This window comes from Vombatus ursinus, unplaced genomic scaffold, assembly GCF_900497805.2.
Source record: "Vombatus ursinus unplaced genomic scaffold, bare-nosed wombat genome assembly UNPS02014801.1, whole genome shotgun sequence".
NCBI classification, from domain to species: domain Eukaryota; kingdom Metazoa; phylum Chordata; class Mammalia; order Diprotodontia; family Vombatidae; genus Vombatus; species Vombatus ursinus.
Genome location: NW_020954579.1, coordinates 3,923,513 through 3,949,108, shown reverse-complemented (window position 1 = coordinate 3,949,108; position 25,596 = coordinate 3,923,513). Strand labels below are relative to the sequence as shown.

The following is a 25,596-nucleotide window of genomic DNA, read 5'->3' as shown; positions in this document are numbered from 1 at the left end:
GGGTTTCAGTTGCCTGTACAATCAATGGGCATTAGCTCAGGAACAGGGAAGGATTATAACCCTGTCTTACCTGTCCTTTTCTAGTGTGTGCTGCCTTAGAGCAACAAGTTAGACATCTACAAATTCGCAGAAGAGGTGTGCTACGCACAGCTCAAACTTAACTGGCCTAATCAGTAACAGGAGAACATCTTCAGAACTTGGAATGTTTCAGGCCTGATCATTGCTTTCTTTGCTGCCAGGAGCCCTGAAGCCGGGTTCCAGTGTAGCATTCATCCTAAGGTGCTGTTAGATTGACATGAGCCTGCCCAGAAGGCCCAGTCTGGCTTAGAAGGGACTCAATTCATGCTGTTGCCCAAGGTGGCACTTAGCCTCTAAGAGCTCCCCCAGCTACTTAAACTCACATGGGATTCTGACCCTCTACCCCCACCCTGCTGTTTGATCTCTGATGCAGCAAGGCCAGTGCTCGCAGCATGGCTGGGATATGTGAACAAAACATGGTCTCAGTCGTCAGAGGATCTCAAAGTCCAGGGTTCTCCACTCGCCCCTTCCAAAGGCTACTTTTTCAAATGTCAACCCTTCCCTTCCCCTCTCCAAAAGTATGCTGTAAGAATTATTGGAGTACAGTAACACTTCCCATTTTAAGTGTGTGTAGTTGGATATGACAGCCACCCCCATAAAAACAAATGTTAATTGTCCCAGTTGCTTTAAATGAAGGAAAAAATATGTGTATATACATACATATAGATAGATATATATGCACATATATATATGTGTGTGTGTGTGTATGTATGTATAATTTCTGGTCTTCCAGAGAAAGGAGGTGTTTGGTGACATCTAGTGTCCATTTAAGTCTTCCTCAGGAACAGATCCCTTCAGTTTGCCTGGGTGGAGTGGGGGAGGGGAAGCACTCTTGCAGGGCCATGTGGGGGTGAGTAGGGGGATGTGGACGAGGGGCTCAGTAGGCCTGAATGGCATGATGAAACTGATCAATGCTTATCAAATAGCTATTATCCACCTCTGACCTCACCAAAGGGGGAGGGGGGTTTAAGGGGGAATGGATATTATCTGGAAATGTCTGTCCTTATTTATGGTGGTCCAGGAGGGAAGCAGGAAGCCCATCCCCAACACCCCATTGCATGTTAACAAGCAGTTCGGTCTTGTGCTGTGATGACGGAGAAGATGATGACGATGATGATGGTGGTGTTTGCTCTCATTAATAACCTCTATAGAGTTAGGAAGATGGGAATGGGGTTTGGGGTCAGCTGGAAGGCAACGGTCATACACCGGTCAAATTCAGTAGAGGCCATTCCTTTCCCCCAGACAGGAACCAATCGTCTAGAACAAACCCTGGCAGCCTCATTCCTTCCAGGTAATTTTTATAAATGAGGGGACACCCATTCCAAGAGAGGACAAAGGGGTGTGTGTGTGTAAACCTGCTAATAGGAAGCACAATTGCCCATCAGATCTATCCTCTCTACACTAGCCATTTATTATAAAAAAAAAAATTTTCCCAAAGAGAGAGAGTGAAACTGGCTTTTCCCACCCTAGGCCCCCCTCCTGCAAACCCCTGCTCAGGGCAGGACCCTTAGCTTCTCTCCCTGCTCTACTAGCCCTTCAGTCAGGTGGAAATGTAACACATCTCCCTCCAGACCAGATAATGAACCACAGGACTCTTGCAAAAAGTGTTTACCTAGAACCATCTAAACCATCTCGGGGTTGGGTTAATGCTCAGAACCACCCATTGCTTTGCAAACTCCAGCATGAAAAAAAAAATCCTGCCATTTATTTTGCAGTGAATTTATAACAAATGCTGTTAAAGGCTTCGTCTTTTGACAGAGGTAATAATAAATTCACTGTTAAAGACGGTAGTTTAATTCCTTATACCTCCAATACGGCACAGAATAAACTATATTCATCACTGAGTAATTTTTTACCACATAAATCTTTAAAACTAACCGGTGAAGGCTGTTGAGGCTGAAATATTGTGAATTTATTAGATATGCCCATGTAGTATTGGATTCGGAGGTTTCCATTCGAATATATTACGGGGAAAATTTGTGTCTTTAACGGTGACGTTCCCTCCATTTTCTGCAGCCAGTATTATAACAAGCAGCTTCTCTAGAGTCAACTCCACGTTTATTAGACAGAGATTTAGTAATAAACTCCTCACTAATCTGCCAAAAAGGTTGGATGACATTTCAGTGAGATTCTCTATTTAAAATTGGTGGTGAAAGCTTTGTTTCCGTGTAATGGTTTTCTTAAAATCAGATTCCCCAAACCTGTAGGGTTGCCTTGTTTCATTTTAATATTCATGGCAGTAGACAAATTCAGTCCTTTGACCAAACTAGAAAAATATTAATGCAGTTTATAAGCCAGATAATCCACAGTTGGGGGCAACAACTTTCACATTGCTTATAGTTAATAAAGGATTTAGGACAATTAGTTCAACAGAAAATGGGAATGAGCAGACCACCAAAATAAACAGTATCAGAGATGCAATTTTAAAAGATTATGTTGATTTTCAGACTTGGCCAGGAGAGAAAATAGTTTCAGAAAACTTGCATTTGAAACTTTTATTTTGAAATGTGAGAGATTTTTTTAAAACTCAGTTGCTTCCCCAAATCAAATATATAACAATCCTGCTGCAGAATAAAATGTTGTGAGAATATCTGTACCTGATATATGAGAATATTCAGAACCTTTCTCCTGATTTGCTGGTGAAATGACATTTAAACCAACCAATTGATTATTCCCAAACTGAAATGTCCTCTCTAGTTTCATTAAGGAGACATTAATATTACTGGAATGAAAAACACATTTTATTATTTTTTTAGCTGCAGGAATTTACAACAAATCTTTTTAACGCACAAATGCAGCGGTTTCTCTCTCCTAAACCTTCTCCCTTCCACAGCAAAGGCAGCAGGAGTTCCAAATAACAAAAAAAACTTCCAGAAATCCCTGTGAACTTTACGATTTTTTTTTAAATTAAATTAAATAGGCTGACTAACTGTTAAACAAAGGAGGAAAATCTTCTGGCTGCCTAATACTGCCTCCCATCAGAATAATTGTTAAAAGACAGAACCCGGCTAGGAAGATAACAGTAACATCAGCAATTAATATTCAGCATTTCACATTACAGTCAAGGGGAGGTATTTTTCTTTGTGATGTGGCTCATAAGCCAGGATTGTTGGAGAGCAGTCCTCAAAGCAATGTCTTCTTTTTGTACAAGTAGAGAGAGAGAGAGAGAGAGAGAGAGAGAGAGAGAGAAACCTACCGCTCCATCTGTAAACGAACAAACATCTTGATTTTATAGCTATTTGCTTTGTAAAACTGAGAAATGAAACAAAAATTACTGGATGCCTAAGTAACACTTTAATTCCAAATTCATTTACGCTGTAGCTCCGTGGTTGTCACAAACCATAATGCAGTATTTAATTAAAATAACAGAAGTGTATCTCGATATGTCCTGGGGTAGCTATCACCAAATTATGTCTATGCCATCCGTATTTTATTTATGAAATGACAGATTCTAAGGTGCAACTGAGCTGATACAGAAGAATAAACATTTTAAACCTGAATTTTCTTTCTTTCTTTTTTAAACAAATGCTTCATTTTGGGCTACAGTCTTTTACAGTTTCTTCCTTTGAGGAAAGACTGTTCAGTGGGATCATTCTAGCCTCTATGAAAATCCTTCTTCGCTGTGGGTCTCAAATTCTTTGCATTTTCAACTATTGACCTCCCAAGTCTTCTGGCTGTGAAATGTCCCTATGTCTGTTGTCATGGAAAGATTTGAAAGCTGACACAGAGTCCAGTCTAAGAATGGCACCTCTTTGGTGGAACTTGGACATGGATTCCAGAAAAGCCAGAGGGACAAACCTTTTCTGTGTGTGTGTGTGTGTGTGTGTGTGTGTGTGTGTGTGTGTGTGTGTGTACACTTGTTCCCACACTGTCTCCCTTGTACCTGTTTTTTTTTCCACCTATAAATACCCTTTATAGTTTACACGCTTGCCTGCCCGACTTTGTGGATGTTCAGGAGCAGACATACTGTTCCTTTTCATAAACGCATAGCATCTATCTTACACGCACCCACTATCTATCTCCCCGTTCACGTTGGCTGTCCCATCCACCTCCTTGTCGGCAGAATTATGTTCAGCAAGGTCCCGATTTATAGGAAATAAATAATGAAAATGGAACAGACTGGGAAAGATAATCGAAACATTCAAATTGTTATTTTTCACTGTACTTTCGACCAACAGTGTCTGTAAACAAGCAGATGCTCCAGAAGAGGTGCTAAGGCCGAATCCCTAAAATTAAGCATCTTCCTACTTTACTGAAATCTAATAGAACATTTGGAAGGGGTGAGGGAGTGAATGGGTTTCTTCACAGCTTCTTTGCTGGTTCCCCCTCTTCTATCTCAAGATGCACCAAAGATCTTCCCATTTTTAAGTGCCAAGTGTTATTACTGATATTATTATTTTTCATCCTTCTTTCTCCTTTGCCTCCTATATAATTACAAGGGTCTTGTCATTTTATACAGTCGTAAAAGACAATCTGGAGAATTATGAAACAGAAAGAGAAAATAATTGCAGTGACCTTTTTAAAGGAAGCAGCCCTTGGGGTTACTGTAGAGAGATATTTTGATAATAGTAGATCATCTAATCATTGTTCCATCTTACAGAGAGCATCTCTGAACTAGGCAAAACCTCACACACTCTTGCCATTGTCTGGTTCCCTTTAGCGGGCAACATGACAAGTTAACTTCAGTAGCTGCAAATGTCCATCCAACAAGAGCACCAGACTTTCAGCTGCATAAAAAATAATAATAATAATTGGATTCCAAACAAATTTAGGAAATCGAGTGTGTTAGAAAGCAAATAATAAAAATATCCTTTCAGTAAAAGAAGAGGGTAAGGTGGTAAGAATGGCCTTATCCCCCCACCTTCTCCCTTCCCTTTCCAACAACTTTACCATTAAAGTTGCACCTACAGCTAGAAGTTTGTCCGTGAAAAATGGTCATTTTGTTTCTCTGCTCAAAGAATGTTATTAAAATGCTAATTTAAAAGAAAAAGGAGTTAAATATCTAGCGATGGTGCATTCTAATTGCAGCCATAATGAGCTCTCTAAATGTGAGTGCCCCTGACACACACAGAGCATAAACAGCCAGTAAACACATCATTAGTACCCACGTTCATTTATTCTGGCGACCTCGCCATGACCCCACTGAGGGTAGGGTGAAAAGCAGGTGGATCTGGCTGTGACACCCCCTAGAGGGATTCAGGAAATGAAGCTATAAGGGGTTGCCATGGAAACGCCGATGTGTGCAGATGATGTAACACACCGACAGGCTGTAGGGCTTCGCAACTGGGACGTTGGCTTTCCTTCGCCAGAACAATCTTAAGGATTAAATTATTCATTTCTTTAATTCGCAGAGCAAAAGGAATCCTAATTTCCTGGGCCCTGCCTCAACCCTCTTCCATTTGTCTCTATTCAGAAATGGGGGTGACTTAACATGTTTCCTCTCCCTCTCCCCCCAATACCCACCTTGGGTTCTGATACTCCGCCCTCCCCATCACCATTCCTGGGAAGATTTTTTGTGGCAAAGAAGCAAAATCAGAGAGTGAAACCACTAAAAAAAAAACACTTCCTAAAGGGGGAAAGAAAAACAGTTTGATCTAAAATTGGAGTAGCGGGGCCCTGTCCTTTCCTAAATCAAGGCACAGTGACCTGGTAGTGAACAAGGGCACCTGCCCAAGGCAAGGTGATTGACTTAGAGCTGGGTAAGGCCTGTTGGCCCAGGCTGCCAAAGACTGCAGAGCCGACAGGCACAAACCCCAGATGCAAGCACCACATGCCCAAGGTACACGGGAGAGGGAAATGAGAAAATGAGCTTCCCTCCTGTCCCCCATCTCCAATTGAGAGAATCAAGATTAATAAAAATAATTCTTCAGAGAACGATCCCACTCCATCCTGTCCTATTTTGCACCAAACAGCCTCAATAACCTTACAGCAACAGTAGAATAACTTTTTTTTCCACGTTCTTTAAAAAAAAGGGGGGTGGGAGAGTGTTACCGGAAAAGCCAATCTTCTGAAATTATTTTAAAATAAAAAATATCCCAGCCTCTGCCCCCCCCTTTCATTGCACTTTAGTTGAACCTGTGATATTGTAGCAATAGCCCTTGAAGTGCAGTCGGGAGGTGATTTAGGAGAATATTAAAGGCAAAGTGGAGATTCGAGGCGCCTCTCTCAGGGAGATCTGGAGAAATACGCAGCACAGATGGGCCGAGCAGATTAAACATTTCCGTCACATTGTTTCCAAATTGTGTTGTGGTGCCTGAGGCTGGTACTGCGGTCAGAACAAAACAGAGCCGCGGAAAGCTGGGAGCTGCTTCGTTGATGGAATACATATTAATACGGCAGTCTCACATGGCATGGCAATCCTGTCGGCTCCGACCGAATGGGTACATTCTCTATTGTTCCTGAATGCCGTGCTTTCTGCCTGGCCCTCCTGGTTAGCCATGTGTTCACCTCTCTTCTCAGTTCTCCCAACCTTCTTCTCGAGGTCCAACTGGAATGTCCGCTTCCCTTTCCCTTCCCTGATGTATCTATGTATGCCCAGCCTGGACTTTTAACTTCACTGCCCTATGTTTTCCTCTCTTTGGGATGCACACACGTGAAAACGCACCATGTGTCATGCACCCTACTCTATAAACATCCAGTTTGACCTTTCAGACGCCTTAGTTTTCCTATGGACCTCACATCCCCAACACTTGTTCAGTACCCGAAACTCTAGACTCAGGAGGCTGATCTCCTCTCCCTTTAAGCCCTGGAAATATTCTTCTTTCCTTATAAGTACATATTCAGACCCACACATTACTTGCCCAACCCGGCACTGCTGTATGCCTTTGTGCCAATGCTATTAGATACCTACCTCCACCTGTCTGCCCCATGACTGAACTCGACCAACAGGCCACTTACCATATTTTGGCACATCAGAACCATCCACCACCAGTTTACAGAATTATGTTTAGCAAGTTCCCGGCAACAACAAATAAATAATGGTTCAACAGAGCAATGTTAATAATTTATTTTATTATGATTTATTAGACCAAAATTCTGCATAATGAGAGAGAAGAAAACGATTGTCAAGAACCCAAGACAAGGAGTGAGGCTGACTGGCAAACCCAGAGCTACCGGAGGTTTATAGCAGAATGCAAAGATCTGAACCTTTCATAGGTTCCAGCTTCCCCTAATTTACTGACCACCCAGCTGACCATTTCCCCTCTTGTTCTGAAAACACTCAACGTAAAACCACTTGTGCCGGGAAATTGGCACCTGTTTGCCTGTAGTGAGTCATTCTGCCTTGCAGCCTTGTTTTTCTCAGAAGTTGGAGGGGGTGGTATTTATCATGGAGCCCTGGCTTCATTTAATTTTTGACATCCTAAGAAGGCAATAAATTTTCAAAATAGCTCTGGTGCCAAGCAAGATTTTAAAAGTTAGAAAATTCTTGACCAACCCAGAATAATAATCTGACCCCAGAATAACAGAATCAGCATTGCTTATAAATTAGAATTCTCTGTTTAAAAAAAAAAAACACTTAATGATAATATATGATACACCACCACTAATGAGAGGAATAAGCAATCATAAACCAATAATTCTGTGATTGATTAGCCTTTCCTGTACATATATCAATGAGTCATTGATTTTCTGTGTTAAGAACTGATCAATTATTCTCCTGTAGTAGAATCATGTTGTTTACAAAGCCTGCTGGAAATGACCTTAGGATGTTGAAAAGTAGAAAGATATAAGAAATTTTCAGGGACTTCTGTCCCATTGAGGCCTAGGGGAACCCTGTTAGAGAGGACAGAGAATTTCCAGGAAGGAAGTTTTTGTCATTAATGTCCTCAAGAGCAATGAGAGTGTCAAATAACCCATTCCAGAAACCATCTTGTGGGTTTGGAATGAAGCCCTCAGAAGACACAACCTTCCAGTCCCTGTCTAGACGGAATAAACCAGCTTAGTTGTCTCTTATGCCAAGGAAGAAATGGTCCCTTCAGCAGGGAAGGTGCAACTCATTGTGGAAGCCACAAATCACACTGGGAAAGCCAAGCCTGAAAACATAGAATCCGAACTCTCCTTTTGCCCCAAGAAAGCAAGACTAGGCTGGATTGATGAGATAGGCCCAGGCCTCCAAGACCACAGAGGCTTCGTTTTCCTCTTACCCTAAAGGAGGATAGAGAAATGCCTTTTGTTGGAACAGCCCAGGACTCACTGAGCCTGGAAATTGAATTCTCATCCCAGGACAGAGTGGTCATTCCAGGTCATGTCTGTGCTACTCCAGGGGAGCAGTGTAAGAGATTATACAAATAGGAACCAGCAGGGAGGAGAGAAATTAAAATGCAGCAATCACGTAGTGGGGGTATTTAATCTCTTTTAAGTCTTATGATGGGCGCCTGCTGTTTTTCCCCTGATATCCCCTGACACCTACTGACAGGGTATTTGCAGCACCATACAGGGACTCAGGGCTCTGTGACAGGAGGAGCACTAAGGAGGTCCGTGATAGTCTTGAAGCTATAAAGAGCGACAGGGAAACCACTTGAGGCAGATTCAAGCTGTGTGATCCGCCCGTTGTTGGTGGCCATACTGGTTTTTTGTTTATAGAATTTGCTGTTCTTTTTTATGGCAGGTTTGGTGGGGCCTTTTTTCCTTGTTGATGGAGATTAGCTGCATAAATCCTTTTATGGGAATGCGCGTACCCCATAAACTCGGTTGATGGTTGCTGATGAGGAAGGAGGAGGACTGCGTCTATTTCAGGTTGCTCTTCCATACAGAAGCTGCTCTGTCCTCCAGCCAGAGATAACCGGAACCAAACAGCCATTCTTTTTCCAGTTCTTTCATTATTTGGGTAGAAGGAGGGGCACAGGGTGAATGAAGAGCTGGGAAGAGGTTAATTGAGCCTAAAGCTTTTTATGGTGAGAGGAGTCATTAAAATAAAAGCTTCTAAAAATGTAGCGTGGCCGGAAACAGGGACAGCTATGGAAATAACGTTTGTACTCTTGTAGTCTTACCTGGGAACCTTTGTGGTTGACATCTCTGAGTTATAAAGGTGCCAGACCTTGGGATAACACGCCTACCCGTGTGCATGAAGTTACCTCTACCTGTATATGTTAAAACACACGAGCCCTAGTGCATAGTGCCTTGAAAGCTGAGACATGGTGCTCACTCCCTTCGTCTGGGTGAGGGTCCATTCCCTGTTAAGGGTTAAGGGGCTTATGTTAGCTTAGAGCCAATCTTTCCCAATATCCAGATGGGGAAAATTCAGACTGTGGTGGGATCATTGATTCCAGGAATCCTGTCCTCCCTTGCTACCCAAAAACTAAAATACAAGAATCAGCAACTTCATCCAAACTCGAGTAAATTAACACCTCCAGACAAGAGCAGAGTTCACTCTGCGCTGGGGTCTGCCTGGCTGAGCCAGTGTTCTCTTCGTTTTAATAGTTTAATAAAAATTAGCATAATTAACGAACATCTGTATGATCCAGAGTGGTGCAATTTGGCACTTGGAAACGAGGGCTTAAACATGATTGCTGTGAGTTTAATGTTGTTTTAATTCTTTCTGGCACTGTGCAGTGAAATAAACGTTTGGTGGTGATCGTGCTCGGCCGGATCTAATTTGCATTTTTCTCCCTTTGATTATGAGCAATTGTGGACTCCCCAGCAATTCATCAAAGCAGAAATTATTTTAAAATACCTGGTGGTGTTCTGCCTGGGCTAGAGAAGTGCATGGGGGGGAGGGGTGAAGGAAAAGGCTTAGTTTTCCCCATTCATGCTTTGAACATCTCAGCCCCATAGCCCTTCTGGTACTCTGCCAAGGGACAAAACCTGAAAGAGGCAGGCAGATTCTGGGCCCACTAGGTCCCCAGATTAAGTTCCCAGGCTCTGATGGCAGGATGTAGTCTCTGAGGCTCAGTACTATCCTTCTTGCTTTGCTGTACGTTTCTTTTTGTTTTCAAGGACTGGGGGGCTTTTTCCACTCATTTCAGTTATTGCCACTGTGGTGATGCTGCTGCATCTGAAAACAGTAGGGTCCAGCGTTCACCTCAAGCAAAACAACACTAACTTGGAGCAGGGCACCTCTGTGCTGTCCTTCAGAGCCTCATCTGCTTGCTCCCTCTTTTCATTGACAGAGAATAGCTTCCCCAAGATCTAATCCCCACTGACCCAGCATCATCTAAGGGGGAGGCCATGAAGCATAAGCCTAGGGCCCTGCCTGAACTCCCAAAGCAGGCATGCCACATCTGCGACAGTATCTGGCAGGTAAATCCTGAATCTGTAACACAGAGTGAAGCCATTTTGATCTGGAAGATCTCAGACCACTTCGTACCATTAAGCCTCCAACCCCCTGCTTATGAGGTAGTAAAAGGGCTAAGATTACAGTTTTTACTTCCTCTGGTATTGAGATGAAGAGCCCTGTGGACTTGAGTGCTACAACCAGGTGGTAGGAGATAGCACAGAGCAGAATTACAGAGATAACCAAGTAGAGAAGGCCTTAACTCTTGTACAACTAAGTTGGTATAGAGTAAGGTGGAGAAAGGAAGTGTTAAGACAGTACAGACAAGCCCAGAAGAGGGATCACCTTGCACCTCCAAACAAGGTAACCTTAGGCTTAGTGGAGGGAAGAGAAGGAGGCAGGGGGTGGGCAGAAAGCATTAGTTCAGGTATATTTTTTTCTTTTAAGAGCTTCTGATCACAACAAAGAAAATATTTCCCAGCACTTTCAGGCCCAACCCCTCTGGCAGAATGTGTGCTTTTCTCTGGTGCTGGAGGAGTCATTTGAGAAGACTGACTGTCTCCAGGGATGGCTCCAGCTGCTCTCTTCCTGCCACCTACCTTGGAGCTGTAAGCCTACTCAATCACCAGGGGAAACTACCAGAGATATAACTAAGTCTGCTCTTTAGAAAAATGTCAAACCTTCATCTAGAATGTAGCCTTTGTATTACCTTGGTGATGGGTCATAATTCAGAGCTTCTTCAATAACCCCAGCAGGTGTAGAGAGGTAGCTTTCCGTTGCATAAATGTAATCCCAGAGATCAGGAAAGTAGGCAGTAAAAGGAGACAATACTGAAAATGCTCAGGTTGTTTGAGTTGGAATAGACCTAGAAGACGAAGCAGGGGGTTGTTGAAAGAGCAATGGATTTGAATCAGGCAGACCTGAATTGGAAATCCCTTCCCCACTTTTCAACATTTACTAAATGTGCGACAAAAGGCAAATCATTTAACCCCTAACCTAAAATGAGGCGGTTCGATTGGATAGCTTCCGAACTCCAGCCGTTACCCTCATCTCCCTCCCACCAGAACTCTGGACTCTGACCCTGGGATGATGCTGCACTCTGAAAGCAAGAGTTTGCCTCATCTTGCCCAGAACCAGGCCTCCACTGTCTCTTCTGGAACAGCTCCACACCAGACCCCTGCTCAGGTGCTCACTCTCCCTTTTCCAGATCCCCTTTGTATGTTATCCCCAACTAGAATGTAAGCCCTTTGAGGGCAGGGACTATTTTACTTGTATCCCCAGAGCTTAGCACCGTGCCTAGCACACAGTAAACAAATAAATGCTCTATCTATTTTATCTATCGCCTTTCAGTTTTCACTTGTGAGTGTTGTAAGAGGCTGACAGCAGCATGGCCAGATCCCAGCAGTGACTGTCTTCCCTCCCTCTCTTTTAGGAGTATAACATGTATGGCTGGTGGGTAGGAGAACTGAACAACCTCATCGGGCTCGTTCCAAAGGAATATCTCACATCTGCCTTTGAAGTGGAAGAAAGATGAAGCCTACCAGGTATGGGGCCTTATCCAGAGAACTCCTGCCAGTGAATGCAGACATATGTGGTCTAGTTCCTTTCATTCACTGCAGAAAGAATAGAGTTCTCAGTAAAATGACCTACCACATCATATAGAAAGATATTTCCTTCATCAGCCAATATTAGCCAATTAATTCACCCTCCATAAGAGATGAGCTTGGGATTGTTTTGTTTGTTTCTGGTTTGGTCATTTTTAGTCAAACCAAATTCAATTCAACAAACATTTATTGAGAGTCTACTATGTGCAATACCTAGTGGATAAAGTGCAAGTCTGAAAGGGCAAGAAGACCTGAGTTCAGATCCTGCCACTGACAGTTTTCACTGAACCTTTCAGCACTGTAAGTATCTCTCAAAGAGAGTTGGGAAGTGCTGATGGGGCATTGATAGGGGAAATTCCTCACTGAGAGCTCCCTATACCAATGAAATCTTAGATCCTGTAAAGACTTTATACGAGGCACAATGGGGAAACAAAGGAAAAACGAGTTCCAGACATTAAGGAGTGTGCTTCCTACTAGAGGGATACAAATGGATACAAGTAATAGATAGAAAATATATTTAAAGTTATTTCAAAAAGGAGAGAATGTGAACTACTGGGGAGATCAGGCATGGTCTTGCATAGAGGTGGCACCTGAGATGGGCATCTTTGGAACAAGAAGGATTCTATGAGGCAGAAAGGAGTACACTACAGACATGGCAGACCACCTGTGCAAAGGCACGGGGACGGGAGATATGTATGGACATGTGTATGTCAGCTATGCACATCAGCTAGCCAGCCAGCTTGACCAGAAAAGAGTGGGCATGAAGGGAAGCAATATGAAACAAGGCTGAAAAGGTATGCTACACTTTCTCCTGGGACCCCTTATTACCATCTACGTACACTTTATCTGTGCCTTGGAATAGAATGAAGTCCACCAGTCTCGATGGCAGCAAACCCAAAAGTTTGTCAAGACTTGATGAGTATGAATTATACTAAGTCACCAGATTTCAAGTGGGGTGTGTCCCCTCCAATCTTCCCTTTTGGGGCAACAAGTGGGAAGTGAAACAGTAATAAAACAATCCCATTTTCACCTCAAAATTTATCCTCTCGCTCCTCCCCAACACTTTTAAGATTGATCTTTCTATGGCAGCTAAGTGGCGCAGTGGATAGAGCACTGACCCTGGATACAGGAGGACCTGCGTTCAAATCTGGCCTCAGACACTTGACACTCAGTAGCTGTGTGACCCTGGGCAAGTCACTTAACCCCATTGCCTAACCAAAAAAAAAAAATTGATCTTTCTACCAGACAGCCCCACTTTTCCTGTTGTTGTTGTTGTTGTTCAGGTATGTGTGAGTCTTCATGACCCCATTTAGGATTTTCTTAGCAGAGATACTGGAGTGGTTTGCCATTTCCTTCTCTAGCTCATTTTACAGATGAGGAAACTGAGGCAAACAGAGTTAAGTGACTTGCCCAGGGTCACACAGTTCCAAAGTGTCTGAGGTCAGATTTGAACTCAGGTCTTCCTTACTCCAGACCCAGTGCTCTATCCACTGCGTCACCTTTCCCGACCTAGGATCTTGAATTTTGGATTTAGAGGCAGAAGGAACCTTAGAGATTATCTGCAACCCATTTATTTTGTAGATGAGGAAAATGAGTCCCAGAGAGACTACTAAGTTAATAAGATGCATACTCAGGATCTGCACCTTGGTCCTGTGACTCTGAATCTAGTGCTCTTTCTACTTCACTTCATTTCCCTTTAAATTATAACAAAGAACTGGGTCTGATGGAGAATGCCTGCAATCCCTGCTGCTGGAGAAGCTTGAATTGAAGAGTTCTGAGATGCCTCTGCTAAAGTTGATCAAGTGTTTACACTAAGTTTAGCAGCAGTATAGTGAGCTTCAGCGAAGGGGGTGCCTCAGACTGGCTAGGAAAAGTAGAACAAGTTAATCAGTATTGATCAGGCCCCTGAGGGGCTCCTGCACTTCCAAGCTGGGCAAGAAAGATGATGGAGGGAGGAAGGAAGAGAGAGGCAGAGAGACAGAGACAGAGAGAGGAAAGAAGGAAGAAAGGAAGAGAATTGTAACGGAGAAGGAGAAGTTAAGTTGCTGGTTGATCTGATTTTTAAATCACAGCAGATAGAGCGCAAGGCCTGGAGTCAGGAAGACCTGAGTTCAAATTTGGCCTCAAATACTTTAGAGCTGTGTGACCCTGGACAAGTCACTTAACCCTATTTGCCTCAGTTTCCTCATCTGTAAAATGAGCTAGAGAAGGAAATGGCAAACCACTCCAGTATCTCTGCCAAGAAAACCTCAGATGGGGTCACTAAGAGTTGGACACAACCCAAATGTTTAAACAAGATACCTCTAGCACGGTCAGATTTAGTTTTCTAGCAATGTCACTGTGCCTGCTCCAGCCATTTCCCTTTACCCCCTTCCCAGTCAAAGGAGAGAAATTCTTTCACGGGTAGGGAAGTAAAGGTACGGGCAGAGAAAGTGGCAAACCTGCCAGTGGAAGCCAGGCATGGCTCCTTCCACATAAACACCAGCTTCCTTTTGTTCGTTCATTATTGGTTTCTCCCTCTTCTGGCTTCTGGCTCTTACTGAAGTGAAGCAGTGGCTGTGGACAGCTCTCCACAGGGACGGCCTCCTGACTGAGGGGTCTTCAGCAGGCCCCTTTATTCAACCATGCAACTGTGTCCGATGCCAGCAACGGTGGTTTCAGTGGCAGTGATGGCCCTGGAGATAATTTCGGGGAAGGAGCACTTTAGTCAACTGTGGACTATCGGTAATCAGTCTTCTGTGTCCTCCTTTCCTGTTGCCTGATACGCCTAAACCTCCAGCAGATACGTTCCCAGTTATAGCTTCCTCTCCACACATTATATTTTGAAAAATGGGGAAGTTGGGTGACTGGAGTCTTTTCTCTGAAGTGGCTTGTTTGGGTTCAGCCCCTGGGGATGGTGGTTGAAGGTTATCGTCAAGGAGCATGGCAGGTGAGGCCCCCAGCTCACCCTACTTTGGAGAGAAAAAAGAGGGAGTAAGTCAGAAACTTGGGGTATTGATTTCAGGCTGGTAATAGATTCTCTGTTCTATGGGGGAATGAGGTAAATAAAGGAAGGGATGCATGTGTGTGTGTGTGTGTGTGTGCGTGTGTTTAAACTCAGTTTTATGTGGTGAAGAAAGAGGGCTCATACTAGGAGAGGGAAGGAGAAGGAGGACAGAAAGAGGAAAAGGGAGAAGAAGAGACAGAGAAACCGAGACCCACCCTGGATCTTCAAAGTTACTTCCATTTCTATCATTCTATGCCTGGCAATGTTAAGAGGCCAGAGGGGCAGTGTTGCTGGGCCCTCTGTGCATGGAGTGCTGGAGGAGAGAAGCCACTAGGTGGCAGCAGCTATTAACAATTCACCCCAGAATGTGGCCCACTCCTTTCAGAAATAAAAATGGTGGGGGTGGGATGGGAAGAAGGGTCATTGAAGCTCCCCAGAAATAGAAGCAGATTAAACTACAGTGACTATGAAGACTGGAGTAGGTCATATTACTATCAGTCAAATGAACCTTCCAGAGTCTAACACTCTCTCCCTCCCTACCTACCCTCCTACAGATGTTCTCTCCCAAAGAGGGCAACTTTCTTCTTTAGGAGCAAATATACCAAGCTCCCTAGTTTCACACGGTGGAGTCAAAAGACCTGGGTTCAAATGCTACCTCCCATCCATGTGACCTTGGGCAAGTTACTTGCCTCTCTGGTCCTCAACTCATCTGTAAAATAAGGTTGAACTTGATGGTCTTTTCTAGTTCTAAACCCTCTAATCCTTATATAATTTTGTTTTCAGTTGTATCCAAGTCTTCATGACCCTATTTTGGGTTTTCTTGGCAAAGATATTGGAGTGGTATGCCATTTCCTTCTCCAGCTCATTTTACAGATGAGGAAACTGAGGCAAACAGGATTAAGTGACTTGACCAGGGTCACACAGCTAATAATGTCTGAGGTCAGGTTTGAACTCAGGAAGATGAGTCTTTCTACCTCCAGGCCTGGCACCCTATCCTAGGTGCCCTGATCCTTATATGATGGCAACTCCCAGTCCAGTACGATCCTCTAACTTCTTCTCTTAGAGGTACCCTTAGGGAAGATGGAGGTAGAGCTAGGTGAAAGAGGGAAAAAAGAAAGAGTAAAATGACTTGGATTTTCCTACATCCTGCTTAGCTTCAGGAGCCTAACCCAGTGGCTCTCAAATTGTGATTCCCTGAGAGTCCCAAAGACCCTTTGGGATCCCAGAAGCCAAAACTATTTTCATAATACTAAGATGTTTTAGTATCTGATATGGCAAATATTGATAGACAACCCACATGAACAAAGGCATTTTGGGGGTGAGAGATCCTCAATAATTTTTAAGAGTGCAAAGGCATCCTTGAAACAAAGAAGTTTTGAGAACTGCTTTCCTAACCTGTGGGTTTTGACTTTGCCCTGAGCCACAGGACAGAATCCTATTAGACCAAAAGTTTTTACACACTGAAACGAGTAGACAAAAACAAAACTGCCCTGCTTAGAGGCCGTCAAGCCCCTCAACAGTGGCCATCAGACTAATTTTCAGCCAACCTTACTCCTTACCCCACCACCATCACAAAAATCAACCTGTGTCTGAAAAAGAAACATGGAGAAGATAGAGAACTGACTTAGGAGCCAGGAAAGCTGGGGTTCAGGTCCTTCCTCTGACATCTGCTGATAGCGTGACCCCAAATAAGTCCCTTAATCTCTCGATGCTTTAGGCCAGAGGTGTGAAACAGGAGGCCAAAGCCCACAGTACTCCCAAAAGCTGCCCAAATCAGGTCAAAATGTAATTGGGAAATAGTTAACAAAATAAATAAAACTATGATAAGACATAGATAATGTGAGTATGTGGTTTTCTAAGTCATCATGTGACCAGCAGGGACCCTTATGTATGGTTCAGTGGCCTCTTGTTTCTATTTGAGTATGACACCATTGCCCGAGGCAGACAACTCTCTAAGGCTACAGACTGCAGAGAGGGAGCTGACTTGCACAGAGAGTTTCCTCACCTGGAACTTCCCTAGACCAATGAAATCCCAGGTCTAGGCCCTATCCCTGAAGAGAAATTAGGCTAGACTTAAAAAGAGAGGCATGAGATCAAGTCAGATCAATAGAAAATGAGAATACTGGGGCACCTAGGTGGCGCAATAGATAGAGCTCCAGCCTTGGAGTCAGGAGGACCTGAGTTCAAATGTGACCTGAAACACATGATACTCACTAGTTGTGTGACCCGGGGCAAGTCATTTAACCCCAATTGCCTCACACACTTAAAAAAAAAATGGGAATACTACCATAGTCCTGATCCTGGCAATTAGCTACATCCCTGAGATTTTTTAAATCAATAAAAATGAAACAAGTCCTGTCCTTCAGGAGCATGCTATAGGAGGAAATACACAAGTAGAATGTAAACTCCTGGAAAGCAGGGATTGTTTTATTTTTGTTTATGTCCCCAGAATGTTGTGGGCAGCTAGGTGGTGCAGTGGATTAAGTGCCAGGCCTGACGTCAGGAAGACCAAAAAGACCTGAGTTCAAATCCAGCCTCAGACATTTACTAACTGTGTGACCCTGGGCAAGTCATTTAACCCTCTTTGCCTCAGTTTCCTCACCTATCTATGAAAAACCACATCAGTGTCTTTACCAAGAAAACCCCAAATGGGGTTGAGTTGGATATGACTCAACAGTAGCAACAGCAACAGATTCTTGCATAGTCTGTTGAGGGCATGGCAAAAGTCAAATAATTGTGAAATAGAATTGAATTTAAATAAATACATATAAAATATATGCAAAGTAATGGGAGGGGTGAAATCATGAAAGGTCTTGTATAGAAGGTGGCAAAATGATTGAAAGAAAAGATTGACAGGAAACTAGGAATCCCAGAAGACTTCAGAGAGGAGAAAGAACATTTAAGTGTGTGTGTTGGGGGGGGGGGGGTTGGAAAGAGGAGCCTGTGAAATTATTAGATATAGGAAGGGGTGGCCAAAGTTGAGTCAGTGGGTACTGACTATTGGATGGATCTGCTGTGAGAGAAAGCATCTGTTGAGAGAAGGCTCCAGTCTTGTCTTGGATGCTGGGGACGTTGGGTTGGGGTAGTGGGGAGAGACTACCAGGGAGTAGGCAGCTCCCACGCAGTCTTTCTGCCCAGATTCCCAGCCCACCAATTGCAACCCACTCAGACTGATAGCCATCAGCTTGGCCAACTGCTACCAGATTGCAACCCGGTAATCAGATTACCATGACTCTATTTGACTCTACTAACTAAATCACCACCTTACTGCCTGCAACTAACTGGATAACTGGTGCATTACACCATTTAACTAACTGCATTACATTCAAGATGGCTTCATAATCTAGACTAATTGCTCCAGCATGTGAAATAGGAGAAGGGTGGGGTAGAAGGTTTTGTTTTTTCTCTCCCTTCCTCCTTCTCCCCTCCCCCATTTTATTTGAGGAGCTGGGGAGCTAAGCTCCCAATTGTTTTTTTTTAAATCAACAAAAATGCGCTTGCCTTTGACAAACTAATTCACACATTTAGTCCCAGGAATATACAAGAAGCTGTATGGTGGGCCCTGTGGATTTTGACCTGCTATTGTAGCTTTACAGTGTGAGAGCAGCAAAAACTCATTTTCCTGGAACACGTCTTTGTTTTCTTTATTCTGTGCTTACCCACACAAAGGGACAAAGGTGCCTCAAACTTCTAGCTTAGTAAGACTCAAGATTTAAAAAGGCAGCATGCCATGATAGCCACAGTGCTAGACCTGAAGTCAGGAAGACCTGGGTTCAAATCTGTATCTTAATAAGTCACATAATCTCAAGCAGCTGTTGATGGCTGTCCATGTCAGGGCAGGGATAGTGCTGTTTTTGGAGTCAGGGGACTGACCAGGGTTCAAAGCCTGACTTTGTCCCTAATTAGCTATGCTACCTTGGACAGCTCAACCTCTCTGGGGTCTCCATTTTCTCTTCCATATTATGAACTGCTCATTAGAGTAGATGACCACCTTCCCCACCTTTTTTTTTTTTTTTTGGACTAAATGACCCCTAAGGTCCTTTCCAGCTCTAAATCAATGATCCTGTTGCATTTGAGACTGACATGAGCTTTAATTTACTATGAAATCTTCTCCTAAGATGCCACATTTTTCTTATCTGAGTCTATCTTTTTACCTCTCAGAAATCTAAATCTGGACTTGACCCCCTCATCAGGGAAAAGAAAATTATCCTCCTGCTAAATCCCAATTCCCTAAACCCATAAAGCTAGATTCTGTATTAGATATCATAGTGCCAAAGAGAGTTGAAAAAATATATTTGCCTCTCTTAATTCAGAAGGTGGGCTCTATAGGTAAGGAATGTTTCATAGACTTTCAGATACAGGCAATTTGCTGGTTGGATTTGCTGAACTAATTTTTTCCTTTTTTTTTTTTGTTTTGTTTAATCTTTGTTACAAGGGATAGCTTTGTGATGATGGGATATGTTCAGAAATCATTGTGACATTAAAAACAAAAAGTGCCCTTTTTTTTCTAAAGGAAAGGGAGCAAAAGAAACTAAATAGAGATTGTTCATTACACATTTTCTACACATGACAGAAAATACAAATCTCAAAAGTTGTCATGCCACTTTTTAAAACAAAGAATTATTTTCTTTTAAATGCTGCACTATTTTTTCATCAGCTATTCCTTAGTAGTGAATGAATGAATAAAAAACGTTCGTTTAACATATAAAGGTGTTTAAGCACTGTGCTAAGCAATGGGGATACAAAGACAAAAGCAAAGGTAGTGCCTGCCCTCAAGAAGCTTACATTCCAGTAAGGTCAAACAACACACATAGGGTAGAGGAGGTCAGGGGGAGACACTCTGGTCCAGAAAGTTATAGGGATGGTGAGGCCAAAGGGGAATAGATTGACATACCTCCTTCCAGGAGCAATGGTAGAACTGATTTGATCATAGTTCCGGAACTGGTGAGGAGTAGGGCAGGGTACGCACATGGTGGGCAAGAAGAGGGTCAGGGAGTCAGGAGTGAAGTGAAGCTCTGTCAGGAGTGAGACCCTCCCGGCCCGCCAGGGTTGAAGTTCTGAAGACAAAAGGGTTAAAACCTCCAGGGCAGGGTCTCAGGCTCCTGGAAAGGCAACTGGTGAGAGAATGACTGGGAGGTTCTTGGGCTTGAAGGGATGAAGTGATTTGCCCAAAATCATTCAGCAAATCAGTGGTGAAAGGGAAACTTGGGAATCATCTTTGTGACCCCAACTTGGTTTCAAATCCTTCCTCAAACCTTCACTAACTCTTTGACCACAGACAAGTTACCCAACTTTTCTGTGTCTCAGTTACCTCATCTGTAGAATGGGAGAGTCAAACTCAACCTCCAAGATGACCTGCAGCTCTAAATCTATTATCATATTTATGATTCCAAGATGCATTGTCAATAGGGTCTTAGATTCAGAGTTGGAAGGGAACTTAGGGACCAGGTAAACTTTCCTTTTTTAATCATGTCAATAATATTTATTTACTACCCACTATGAATAGAACTCTATATTATATATGATGGAAATTTTTTAAAATAATATTTTTTCTCCAGTTACATGTAAAAACAATTTTTAACATTCATTTTTTTTTAATTTTTGAGTTTCAAATTTTCTCTCTCCTTCCCTCACCTACCCCTCCCTGAGACCATAAGCAATTTCACATCGGCTATTCATCTTCAGTCACACAAAACATATTACCATGTTAGTCATGTTGTGAAACAAGACACAGACCCAAGGAAAAAAATTGAAAAAAAAAAGTGAAGAATAGTATGCTTCAATCTGCATGCAGACTCTATCAGTTCTTTCTCTGAAGGCAGATAGCATTTTTCATCATGAGTCCTTTGGAATTGTCTTAGATCATTGTATTGCTGAGAAGGGCTAAGTCATTCACAGTTGATCATTGTGCAGTATGTTGTTTCTGTATACAGTGTTCTCCTGGTTCTGCTCACTTCACTTTGCATCAGTTCATGTAAGTCCTTCCAGATTTTTTTCTGAAATCTGTCTGCTCATCATTTCTTGTAGCACAATATTACATTATAGTTATATCAGATAAACTTTTAAAATTAAATGTTATTAGAAACTTGACCATAAACCCGCTTAGTAATTATTTACACTTCATTACATTTCAGTGCATAAAATATCTTGACATTTTTTTAATTCCCCCCAGTCCCCATTATAAATTCAGTCTCATGCACTTTTCCTCACATAAACATAGTCCATGGGTATTCATTTCTTCTGCTTTTATTTCATGGGACCATAGATCATAAATTTCAAAGCAGAAGAGACGGTAAAGGCCAACTGGTCAGTCCAACGCCCACATGTTCCAGGTGAAGAACTGGGGCCTAGACACATTAAGTGATATGCTCAAGGTCACACAAGTAGTAAGTAGCAGAGCCGAGACTCAAACCCAGCTTCTCTGATTTTAAATCCAGCACACTTCCCAACTTACCTTTCTGGATTTCAGATACCTCAATCTTATTGCATCAAAGGCCATTTTTTTATTTTTTATATCTGCAGTACCTAACGTGGGACCTTGTACATAGCAGGCACTTAATACACATTTGTAGGCTTCAATTGAATTAGTACCTGTGTACTCTTGAGCAAGGAGGCAGCTAGGTGGCTCAGTGTTTAGAGCACCAAGCCTGGAGTCAGGAAGACCTGAGTTCAAATCTGGCCTCAGATACTAGCTGTGTGACCCTGGGTAAGTCACTTAATCCTTTTTTGCCTTAATCCACTGGAGAAGGAAATAGCAAACCACTCTAGTATCTTTGCCAAGAAAACCCCAAGGACAGTGTGGTCCACAGGGTCACAAAGAGTCAGACACAACTGAACAACTGTCTTGAGCAAATCACTGCCTCCCTCCCTGGGCCTTGGTTTCTTCAGTGCTTGATTCCAGGAATTCCAAATGTTTAAAGGGGGAGCCCATTATAATGGGATTCTTCTGAGAAAGGAAATAGGAAACAGGAAGAGCAGAAACACCGAATTTCTGATTTCTTCAGGTTCTAGGCCTTATGATCCTATGTGTGAGCTATTAGAGGGAAGAAGGAGAGGGTCTGGTTCAATTTGGCAAATATTTTTAAATGCCTACTGCATGCAAGGAGCTATGCTAGATGCTGGGAATACAGGGACAAAAATAAAACATTCCTTGCCCTCCAAGTGCAGGCATTCTACCAGGGAGCAAAATGTGGCAGCTAGATGGCACAATGGATAGAGTTCTGGACTTTCGTTGTTGTTCAATCATTTTCAATTGTGTCCTACTCTTCATGACCCCCTTTGGGGTTTTCTTGGCAAAGATACCAGAGTGGTTTATCATTTCCTTCTCCAGCTCATTTTACAGATGAGGAAACTGAGGCAGACAGGGTTAAGTGTTAAAGTGCCCAAGGTCACACAGCTAGGAAGTGTCTGAGGCCAGATTTGAACTCAGGAAGATGAATCTTCCTGATTCCAGGCCCAGCATTCTATTATCCACTGTGCCACCTAGGAAAACCTGAATTCAGTTTTACCTCAGATATTTGCTAATTGTGGGACACTAAGCAAGTCATTTAACCTCTCTTTGACTCAGTTTCCTCAACTGTAAAATGAGAGGGTTGGACTGGTAAGGTCCCTTCAGACTCTAAATCAGGGGTGGGGAACCTGCAGCCTCAAGGCCACGTGTGGCCTTCTAGGGCCTTGGGTGCAGCCTTTTGATTGAGTCCACGTTTTACAGATTCAGCCAAAGGGCTGCACTTGAGGACCTAGAAGACCACATGTGGCCTTGAGAGCACAGATTTCCCACCTCTGCTCGATGATCTTAGGTTCACAGGTTAGTCAATAAATACAGTCTATACAGAAGCATGATTATACTGTTCTCTTGCAATAGGACAAAGTTCTTAGGAGCATTAGGGTTAGATGTACTTTGTCTCCCCCTATCAATAGTAAAGGATAAATGACGATAATAGTAATAATAACAAGCATTTACCATGTGCCAGGCACTGTGCTAAATGCTTTACAAATATCCCATTTGATCCTCACAACAATTCTGGGAGAAGGTAACTTTACAAATGAGGAAACTGAGGCAGTGTCCAAGGTCACACAGCTAGTAAGTGTCTGAGGTTAAGTCTTGCTGACTCCAGGTCCAACACTCTATCCACTGTGCCACCTAAGTGGATCAAGTCCAAGGTACTAGCCTAATCTGTTGTTAAATCATCTTCTGAATGGGCCTCTATGGCCAAAGATTTATGCCAACCCCTCATACTCAGGAGTTAATTTCTTAGTTTGTAGATCAGTCCAATCATGTTTCTCTCCATCCCTGCTGTCACTCATCTCATAACTATTTTGCTTTCCATTAGAAACTTCAGACAGCTAAGTGGCTCGATGGATAGAGCACCCCACTTGGAGTTAGGAAATCCTGTATTCAGATCCGGCCTCAGCCACTTCCTAGCTATGTGACCCTGGGCTAGTAACTTAACTCTGTTTGCCTCAGTTTCCTCATCTGTAAAATGAGCTAGAGAAGGAAATGGCAAGCCACTCTTGACAAGAAAACCCCAAATGGGGTCGTGAAGAGTCAGATACAACCGAACAATAACATACACTACAAGGATAAAAATGAAATATTTCTTACCCTCAAAAAGAATATGTTCCAGTAGTAGAACAAGCAAGGCAATTAGGTGGTACAGTGGATAGAGTGGTGGGCTTGGAATTGAAACCTGGGTTCAAACCCTAGCTCAGACACTTACTAGCTGTGTGAGATCCTGCGAATACAGTTGCCTAGGGGGAAAAAGACTTGAGAACTAAGTGACTTATACAAGATTACATGGCTAGTAAGGAATAGTAGTGAGAGTTTAACATAGGTCCCTGAAGTTGACTCCAAATCTAGTATTCTTTCTACTTCACTATATAATCTGTTTATTCAATTTCCACAGATAATAATGAGCTATTTGAGAACATCGTAGTGATAATTGCATGTTTACATAGCATGTGGTTAAAAACACCTTATATATACACATTGCAAACATTTTAAAATGTATTTTATATTTTAATTTAAATATTTTCCTTTTAAATTTTAAAGTTTTATATAGATTATCTCATATATAAAAATACATTATATACATTATCTCATTCAACCATGTTTTCTTCCTTAAAATGTAAGGACCTTTTTCTTTTATCTCTCTGAGACAATAACATTTTCAGTACTGTACAAATAGCACTCCATTTATTCAAGAAGTTTTTCACAAATATAGCTGTATTCGGGGAAACTGAGGTATCATGAAGAGAAAGCGACTGGATCGGTGACTTAGTCATTGAGCAGTAGAGCTGAAGATATTACCTGGAACTCCCATCACTTGGCTTAGCTTGTCACCCCTAATGAACTCCTTTCTCCACAGGATTTGGCTCTTAATAGAGAGCCTGCCAACTTGGGTTTCCTTTCTTTGCTGCCCAGACCATTCTGGGGAAGATCTGGTGTTCCTGGCAGGAGGCCGCTTCTGGAGCTGGCGAGTTTTCAGCAGCTCTGTGTGTGTGTGTGTGTGTGTGTGTGTGTGTGTGTGTGTGTGTTAAGCTCCCTAATGGCGACCCCATCACAGCCAGCCTCCCCTCTGTGCCTGGCAGAGTGCCACTGAATCATTTTGTAGAGCTGGGCAACTGTATGATGCTTCTCTGACTCCTGTGGCAGGAGTCATATCCAAGACGATTCTAGTGCTGGTCCTCAAAGAAGACATCTGGTTCCACTGGAGAGACTCTCAACCTGATTGCGAGCAGCTGGCCACCTTTTTGTGCCCCACATGGGAACATTGAGTCATCCATAAACATTTCCCAGCCAAAACTTGGGTCCCAAATCAAGCACTTGAAAATGGCTAGCCCTGAACTAAGCTGGCCCATCCATTCATTTGTTCATCCATACACCCATTCATTTAGTCAACAAATATTTATTTAGTGCCTACAAAGTGCAAGGCTCCAGGCTAGAGCCCTCAGTCCCTCTCCCTGCCCCAGGACTGCTCCAAGTATATCCATTTCCTAGACACTTCAATGGTAGAAAATAAGGCCATAGAAAAGGCAAGTGGGCAGTGATGCCTGAAAAACAGCTTAACATTCAAAGCTTTGACTTTATCATCAAAACCATCATCACCAGAGCATTTGAAAGAGCCAGAGCTTTTTCTCCCACTTCTGAATTGGGCTATTCCAAGTGGGTGCTGAAAAGACTGACCATTTGGAGTGCCAGTCTCTGAGGGGAGAAGGGAAATCTGGACAGGAGAATGGATATATGAGCTCGGTGTAATCCCTGCTACCAGGAAGGCTGAGGCTGATGGAGTAATTGAACTCAGGATGTCAATTGGGCATTCACACCAAGTCTGGCACCAATAGGGTGAGCCCTTGGGTAAAGCAGTTCACTAAGCTGCCTAAGAAGGGGGGAACCATCCCAGGTGAGAAATGGAGCAGGTCTTGTGCCAATCAGTAGTAGGATTAGGCCTGGGAGGGGCAGATGCCCTTCCAACTTGGATGAAATAAAGAAAACTAGGGGCAGCTAGGTGGCTCAGTGGATAGAGTACTGGCCCTGGAGTCAGGAGGACCTGAGTTCAACACATAACACTCACTAGCTGTGTGACTCTGGGCAAGTCACTTAACCCCAATTACCTCACCACTAAAAAAATAGAAATAAAGAAACCTAGCTTAAAAAAAATGAATAAGCATTTATTATACACTTACTTTGTGCCAAGCACTGTTAAGTGCTGGAG

At 43.0% G+C, this 25,596-nt stretch overlaps 1 protein-coding gene across 1 annotated transcript in view; it reads left to right on the top strand.

Annotated features, from left to right (window-relative positions):
* Positions 1–25,596, top strand: part of SKAP1 (src kinase associated phosphoprotein 1) — a 382,402-nt gene that overhangs the window by 351,517 nt on the left and 5,289 nt on the right. Inside the window, exon 12 of the mRNA XM_027872845.1 lies at positions 11,724–11,835. Within this exon, the coding sequence (XP_027728646.1) occupies positions 11,724–11,825 (102 nt within the window). The 3' untranslated portion in view covers positions 11,826–11,835. The remainder of the gene's footprint in view (positions 1–11,723; positions 11,836–25,596) is intronic.